This window comes from Solea solea, chromosome 21 (genome assembly GCF_958295425.1).
Source record: "Solea solea chromosome 21, fSolSol10.1, whole genome shotgun sequence".
Taxonomy (NCBI): domain Eukaryota; kingdom Metazoa; phylum Chordata; class Actinopteri; order Pleuronectiformes; family Soleidae; genus Solea; species Solea solea.
Window position 1 is genome coordinate 8,593,946 of NC_081154.1, and position 8,702 is coordinate 8,602,647.

Below are 8,702 nucleotides of genomic sequence, written 5' to 3' on the forward strand. Positions count from 1 at the left end.
TTCGCCACTGACTCCTCATTCAGAGGCATGTTCGCGAGGACGGTTCGGCCACAACGAGTTGCGCGGACCCTCAGGTTTGGACACAGAGGAACATTCGCAACAACAATGAAGCTCGTCAGGTTTATCATGAAGAATGCTGCTTTGGCCAATGTGCCCAAACATATCGAGCATTTCTCCAAATTCTCCCCGTCGCCGCTCTCCATCAAGCAGTTTATTGATTTCGGTGAGTACTGGCTGATAACAATGTGGTGTCGCGTGAAACGCTGCGTGATTAGGGGCTGCTGGAGCCGTTTTGTGTACTTGCAGAACGGCAGTGGATGCGTGCAGAGACGTGGGTTGTGTGGGCTTGCTGCTGTGAAGGCTGGGCTGTGAGGCAGCAGAATGGTGCTCATAACCGCACAGAGTTGCGTCAGCTCAGTTCGCTGTCCTGCCTGGACACTGCAGAGGACACTGTCCCCGTGAAAATCAGCTGTTGTGCAAAATCTGCACATAAACAGACACAAACACTGATATTAGGTTGTGCTGTTACCTTTTTAATGTATATATATAAAAAAAAGAAAATTATTGAAGGTCTTGAGTTTCTCACATCTGCAATTTGCCAACAGTTCAAAATTCAGACTACATCCAAAGAACCCTTTCCCAACCTTTATTTGTACAGGTTAATTGCTTTTGTGCACCTGGGCTGAACTTTCTAAACAATACATAATGTCTATGTACTGCACAAATACTGTCTGTCTAACGAGTTTGCATTTTGAGTTATTTACAGATTCTGAAATTGTAGTTTCTAAGCTTTCCAATAATGTCTAACACATGGCAATCTCCAAATATTAGAATAATTTGAATGTCAGCACTCCTCAAATTAGTTTTGTGAGAAAACCACTCTGAAAGTTTGCATACAGCAGTGGAGATGTTAGCTTAGAGGTGTAGTTGGGATGCAGTGGGAATCTTTTGGGAACATCAGTTGCCCCATTTTAGTGGAAAAACACATTAGAATGATCTATTTTTGCACACACACACATCAATTACTGATAGTGAATTTGACCTCTGCATTTAACCCATCCTTATTACACACCAGATGGGCAGCACTTATCTTGTAAGGGGGGATTGGATGCCATGCTTTGGCCCATTCCCAGGATTTGAACCTGGCAACTTTTACAGTTATGAACCCAATTCCTTTCCTCTTGGCCATGGGCTGAAAGTCGTATTCTACCTACACAATGACAAAGACACCCACATTTCCGTCCTGCTTGGGTCTGGTCAGTCAAAACATCGTCCTCGACTCAACAAGTTCCCGTCATGTAACCCCTTTTCAGAAAACAACCACGGGTGATAGCAACACAGAAAACTGAACTTGTTGTCTTTGCCAGCAGCAGTTGTGCAGTTACATCATTATTATTATTATTATTATCATTATTATTATTACCATTATTATTGTTATGTTTATTATTATTACTAATATGTGTGCAAACAGAGAGGATGTTGATTTTAGTCTCTAGGCAAATTACATTTGTAAAAAAACATTTGTAATTCATGATAATTTTCATCACCAGTGACTTTAAATGAAAATATTATTCATTCACTCACTCACTCACATCCTCTACTGCTTTATCCTCCACATGAGGCTTGCAGAAGGTCACACCTATGGTCAATTTAGAGTGTCTGTTTTATTATCAAATTAAACTCACAGAAAGAGGCTGTACATGACTTTGGTTTTGTCTCTGTGTCTACTCAGGTTCCATCAACGCTTGTGAGAAGACGTCCTTTGTCTTTTTGAGGCAGGAACTCCCCGTGAGGCTTTCAAACATTATGAAGGAAATCAACCTCTTGCCTGATAAACTGCTCACAACCCCGTCTGTGCAAACGGTCCAGAGCTGGTAAGTCAAACAGAGGGCTGTGGATTTATGCATTGCTATGTTGTGTTATTATCCAACCTCTTTGGAAGGTGTTTACAGTACTGTGCAAAAGTCTATTGTCGAAGATATTTTTTTAACATGAAATAGTCGGACAAACACAGGTTTGACCAGTAACATTAATGTTTTAAGATTGTCGTTCAGGTATAAGGGTAGATCACACCAAACTGTTGACACTTACACTTACTCTTACTGCATACATGTTTCCTGGGTTTTCTGGAAGCATTGATAAAAGAACAAGCCTGAGTCTTTAGCACAGTACTGTATCAAAACACAACAGAGGAAAATATGCATGTGGATTTCAGCCACTGTGATAATCCACTGAAACCACTTCAGCCTCTGTGTTCCATCCACTCGTGACTGAGCGGTAAACAGCCATAGCTCATGACTTGTTTACTACTCTATATTTCCTCACTGTGTCAACACCAGGCTCAGTATTTGAAAAGCAGCCGATAACCATGCCATCAAGAGTGGGGGAGGGGCTCTCAGCTGTGAACTTTACCCTAGTTTCTCATCACGAGTCACATGACCTTGTTTTCAACGGCTCTGTTGTTCTTTCCAGTGTGAGAAATGCAGGCTGACAATAATGTCTTTGGATTTTTAAATAAAATTGCTTCTTTTTTATTTTACATGAATGATTTGCACCTTGTTACCTTGCATTTTACTGGATGTCTCTGTGTGTTTATGATTTTTGTCAGGTACATCCAGAGTTTAATGGAGATCCTGGATTTCTTAGACAGGCATCCTGATGACCACAAAGTCCTGGGAGAGTAAGTTTCAAATGTGTGTCATTCTGAACTGCTGGCTTGAGATCAGATTTCATGTTTTAAAGAGACTCGGCGTTCCACGTAAGCTCAGGCCCCCTTTACACCTGGCATTAGACTGCATTTTCTGTCATCGGACAGTGCTGCGTCACATGCATTTACAACATCAGATTTATACTCGATTACAGTCATACCCTCATGTGTCACCTTCCCCTCTGTGTGTCACACCATTGGATGGCTTTTCGAAGCAGGGGAAAATCGACGTACAGTAGTTGTTGTGGGTGATGCATTGTTATATTACGGAAGAACTCATGGCTGGATGTCTTTTTGTCCATCCTTCCCAGGTTTGTCGATGCCTTAGTTACCATCAGAAACAGACACAATGATGTCGTGCCAACCATGGCCCAGGGCATCATAGAGTACAAAGAGGCCTTCCCCCAGGACCCAGTGACCAACCAGAACATCCAATACTTTCTGGACCGATTCTACTTGAGCCGCATCTCCATCCGTATGCTCATCAATCAGCACAGTGAGCATAGTTTATTTTTACCCGTTGTATTATTCATTAGAATGTGAAATGTGGATTATACAGAAATTAGAATATGTCATAATTCAAGTCAAACGATAGTAACATATGCATAGGAAAGCATTGCATTGTTCATGTCACCTTGTTTATACGATACAGAACGTGTCACAAATAAGAGTCTTGAATGAGCACATTAGTAAGACAGCATGTGTCTCATGCCGGCAAACTTTAAGAGTACTATTAGTTACTGTCAGCTTTTAGAGGTGACACCAGTCATGTGAAACAAAAGATTGTTGATTCATATCATTGTTATGATAATGTGGTGTTAGGAAACTACTGTTGCATGAAGGAAATGTTTTATGACCGACTTGACATTTAAATCTTACGTTCATGCCATTATTATTATCATCTCTAAAACTGCCTAACTGTTGAATAGCTGTCAAACACACCAGCAGCAATGAAAAGCTGTTAAAAGTTAATATTAAATGCCGTTTGACACATTGCTTCATGTTAAAGGTCTGCTTATATTATTGATGTTTGACCTAATCTTGTAAAGACAAATCTAACAGGTTTTGGTACTGGGTTTTTTTTTTTAACTTCTGAAACAAAAGTACTTTACCAACACTTGTTAGCCAGGTTTTTATCTCAAGAGCAATGTAATTTAAATGAAATACAGATACAAAACTGGATGTTCTTTGATTAATGTGTGTGTTTTTTTGTTGTTTTCTGCAGCTCTTATTTTTGATGGCACCACCAACCCCGTTCACCCCAACACCATTGGCAGCATTGACCCTCACTGTCAAGTCGCAGATGTAGTTCAGGGTAAATATCAAATTATGTTTGATAAATTAAAGTCATCAGATAAACTGTCTGTCTTTTTTGGCTGTAAATATCACAATATCTGACCTTCTTGTATCTCCCTGCTTTTTTTGTCAGATGCCTTCAATAGTGCCAAGATGCTGTGTGACCAGTACTATTTCCGCTCCCCTGACCTGATTCTACATGAGATGAGCCGTAAGATCACACTGTTTTAATTCAGCAGATTAAATGCCGTCCCAAGGGGGCAGACGTCCTTGTAGTCGGTTGGTGATATTTTAAATTTAGAGCAAACAAAGCCAGCCCTTCTGTGTATACATACAGTGTAAGTGGTCTTAAGTGAGCTCGCATTCAACCAGATGGATTTGACGGGTTTCTAATTATAGCACTAAGCCGTTACTTTGTGGACTCGGCTGGCTGCTTCAGACCATAGTGACACACACACACACACACACACACTTTCCTCTCCATCATCATGAACCATAAAGCAAGTGCGAAGCAGAATCATTTGCCACCTGTGGAGTTGAAACCTAGTGGTGAATGAAATTAATATTGTTTTCCCTCCCTGTGCAGGTAAGACCAAGAACCATTCAATAAGCATGGTCTACGTGCCCTCTCACCTTTATCACATGCTGTTTGAGCTCTTCAAGGTATGTACAGTACACTCAAATCAAATTTACAATGATTTCCGAGACAACTTTTGAAAGGCACTTATTTTGCCATAATTTCCCCCTTTCTTGTAGAATGCTATGAGAGCCACCATTGAGACACATGAGAGCAGCAACAACCTACCACCCATTAACGTCTTGGTATCTCTGGGAGGCGAGGACATGTCCATCAAGGTGGGTGTCCAGATTTCTGCTGGCTGGTCCTTTCAGCTCAATACTCCCTTCTGGAAAGGGTAACCAGAACAAGTACGGCGGGTACAACTCGACTGTCTTTCTGAAGGTTTATTCCACATACACAATTAAGCAGCAGTCAGTTAGTAGTTAGACAGTTATTAGTTAGAAGTTAGTCAGTAAGCAGTTTGTTAGCTACTAACCACAGTCAGTTAGACAGTCAGTGAGCATTCCGTTAGGTTGTAAAACCGACAAGTCGTACAGGTTCTGATGATAGATAGATTTACAAAGGCGCATACAAAGGCAATATATAACAAAACGTGGCTTTGACAATGCACCTTAAAGGCACTTTAAAGGCACTTTAAAGGCACTTTAAAGGCACTTTAAAGGCAACGGTGCTTTGATACCAATTATAACGATGAACAGATATATAGAATGAAAGACAAATAGCTTTGCCTGCTAGAAAGTTCTACAGTGGGTTGAAAATGACAACATGGATGAATAATGTCATTTTTCTGTTGTACATTATAGCCAAGACTTTATTTATAGTGCACATTTTGTCCCAGAGGCAAGACCAATAGATACTAAATGCCTGTGAGACTATACAGTATGTGTCTCAAAGGATATGTAAAGCATACTGTTTAGACCCTCATTTTACCCGATGGTATAAATAGCAGCTCCTTCTCCAGCTTTGTTTTTGCAAAGTGGGGTCTGTGATTTTGCATTCTGTTTCCTCCCATCATATTCAGTGCACACACTAATAGCTGGTGGATTACACTTTGAAATGGTCTACAGTAATGAGTGGGATTTCTTCACCTGTGAATATGAACTTTTTTTTTGTTTAATTCAGTCATAGTAAATTACCACCCTGTTTGTCACCAAAACTTCACCAACACTTATGACACTTTTCCACTATACAGTTCTAGCACAACTCGGCTCAGCACAGCTCAACTCTACTCGTTTTTTTTTGCATTTCAATTAGTGCCTAGTTCTAAGCGAGCTGAGCCGATGCTAAAATGTGACGTAGACAGACTGCTGGCCACGGATGGTCAGAGAGTGTCGTCACTGCAAGAGTCATGAGCACAACATCTGACACAGGGATCAAAAGGCACTACTCAAATGTTAGTGGTGTATCTACAGCTTGGCAATATACGGAGCAAATGACACTTAGCTTCCACCCTTAAGTTGAAGGCAAGTGTTTATAACAGGCACTGACTGGTAATTCATCCATGTTCTCATGCTCAGCGTTTTTAAAGGCCTCACATCATCCTCTGTCTTTGTCCTCCACTCCCCTCTATTTCTGTCCCCTCCTGTAGGTGAGTGATAAGGGCGGTGGTGTCCCATTTCGGAGGATCGAGAAACTTTTCAGCTACATGTACTCCACTGCTCCTGCTCCACAGATAGGAGAGTACACACGGCCTCCACTGGTAAGTAGAGGAATAAGAATAACACGTTTCCAGGTTTCGAGTGTTAATATATTTCACATTTAGCCGTTTTTATTGTGACTCTTACCTCCTTTAAAGTTTGGTTTCTTTTTCCTAAGAAAGCACAAAGCTAACCTGTTGGTTACACTTGCTTGTAATGTGACATTCAAAAATCTTGATCTCCCCTCCATTATTCAGGCTGGCTTTGGCTACGGTCTGCCCATCTCTCGTCTCTATGCCAAGTACTTCCAGGGGGACCTGCAGCTTTACTCCATGGAGGGCCACGGCACAGATGCTGTCATCTACTTGAAGGCAAGCCAGACATGTTGGTCATGCATGAAACTGTAACTGGATGTCAAGAGCTTAAACGGCCTTAGACATTTGTCTAAATGTCTGACATAGTGGTCATGCTGGATGCATGTGCAGTATGTGACAGCAGCAGTGATGATCTTGTGCAGCTCTGTCGGTCTCTGTGTTCTGCTATGTTTTATATAGGGTTTTTCCTTTGAAAATTCATTCAAATATACCATTAAATCCTCTAAATACTCCTCTGCACTCAATACCAGGACTCTTCAGGATACGGCTGCACATTTCTGTTAATGAATGGATTCAGGGAACTGAAAAGTTGGAGCGTTTTAACTTCGGAACACGAGCAGCGCATGTTGCGTCTGTATTATGCAACAGATTTAGGCACTGACATTGTGAATAAATATCTTCTTCATTGTCTATTTTTGCTGCAGCTCATGGTAGAAAATAAATGAGACTTCCACTGACAAAAAGAGCTCTGCAGCTCTCGCAGCCAGCGTGTGTGCCAAAATGTTACCTTTGTTATCTACGAACTGAATTCTGGAGACTTGAAGAGTCAGTTCATTATGTTCCTGGCTTCAGTTGTAGCCAGAGGCCTGTTTTTCAAGTTGCTCATTATACATTTGGCTGACTTTTGACAATACATTGTACAAGGAACACTTTAAAGACTTTGCCTCCACGGGTTTTGTCCATGAGTGAAGAATTTAAAGCTGCAGTAAGTCATTTTTGGTGATTTTTGTTGTTGTTATTTGTCTTGTAGAGCTGATATTGTTAATCAGCTTCAATGTCATAGATGATAGATATGTTTTATATTTAAGTTATATACTACAACAACACATTGATGTATCACCATGGATACTAATAACACTGTGGCTTCTTGTCTCTTCAGGCTCTGTCCACAGACTCCATTGAGAGGTTGCCGGTGTACAACAAAACTGCTCTCAAGAACTACAAAGTGAGTCAAGAAGCTGACGACTGGTGCGTGCCCAGCAAAGAGCCCCTAGACCTGAGCACCTATAAGGTGGCCAAGTGAAGATGCCTTCAAACCAGGGAACCTCCAGAATATCTGTCTTCATAACTCTGTGTCATTGCCTGCTCAGGCAGATTGGGGATGGTCTGGTTTTAGCATTAGCATGCTCATGTTCCTGTTGTCCTTCCGGTTCTTCATAAGGGAAGTACACAGATAGGAAACAGCTACTGACAGAGAACAATTTACACCATCACCTTTCAAAATGTAGCTCCAACATTGCTTAGCATCAGGGGGGGAACGTGTTTGTGTTTTGTGTGAGTGGACACAGGGCTCAGAGTCACTCCCAGGTCGGGAGAGATGGAGGCCACGCCCAGCATGCTTTGGGATTCATGTGATTCTGACAAATGCAAGTTAAGGCTTGACTTTTCAAGTAAAGCAAATTTTTCATTTAAACGGGGGAAAAAACCTGTTGTCGAGCATTTGAAACAGATCCACGTTCTGTCTCCTGTAGGAAATGCCACCCAAAGCCTTACAGTAGCAATATTGCCCAAAGGCACATTCATTGAAAGGACTTGAACAATTTAAACAGATACATTTGATGCACGTTGTTATGTTTAAAGTACTGTACTAACGTTGAAGTCTTCACCAAATGTATGACTTGTGTGGATTTGTGTTGGGGATTTTGATATTTCACTCCAATTGATAAGATATTTTGTTATCTTTAAAGTCAGCTTTTTGGACCAGCCGGAATACAACAAGCTGTCCTGTGCGTGGATTTGCATTAATTGCAGAGATTATTATGTAATAGAAACTACAGCACCACAGGGCCCAAGCTCTTTTTGCTTCAGGCAGATTTTTAGTGGGAGCTGTAAAACCCCAGGAGACAATTCAGGCTGTGCTTGAGTTCTGTACCGGTCAGTGATCCAGTGAGGAGAGGCCAGTCTTGCATCGTTTATTACGCATTTGGCAAAATGAAGATAAAATGCTTTTGGTCCACGTGTGTTCAAGATGAGTGTTATTTTTTTTTCTGTTGTATTTATCTTTGACCATATAGTATGTGAAATGTTATTTTTATAGCTACACACTGTGACTGAAATGATTGTAAATACTGTAAATACAGTCCAAATGATAAAAAAAAAAAAAATAA

At 41.0% G+C, this 8,702-nt stretch overlaps 1 protein-coding gene across 1 annotated transcript; it reads left to right on the plus strand.

Moving 5' to 3' along the window:
- pdk2a (pyruvate dehydrogenase kinase 2a) lies at positions 1 to 8,702 on the plus strand. Its single transcript, XM_058621236.1, has 11 exons — positions 1 to 223; positions 1,733 to 1,874; positions 2,609 to 2,680; positions 3,019 to 3,203; positions 3,933 to 4,022; positions 4,137 to 4,214; positions 4,590 to 4,666; positions 4,760 to 4,858; positions 6,172 to 6,282; positions 6,478 to 6,591; positions 7,475 to 8,702. The coding sequence occupies exons 1-11, from the start codon at positions 28 to 30 to the stop codon at positions 7,616 to 7,618; spliced, it is 1,308 nt and encodes a 435-aa protein (XP_058477219.1). The 5' UTR covers positions 1 to 27; the 3' UTR covers positions 7,619 to 8,702.

Coding starts and splice junctions, on each gene's coding strand:
- pdk2a (XM_058621236.1), top strand. CDS start 28: ATGTTCGCGAGGACGGTTCGGCCACAACGAGTTGCGCGGACCCTCAGG. Junction 3,204..3,932: donor TATGCTCATCAATCAGCACA/GTGAGCATAGTT, acceptor TGTTTTCTGCAG/CTCTTATTTTTGATGGCACC. Junction 6,283..6,477: donor AGTACACACGGCCTCCACTG/GTAAGTAGAGGA, acceptor TCCATTATTCAG/GCTGGCTTTGGCTACGGTCT.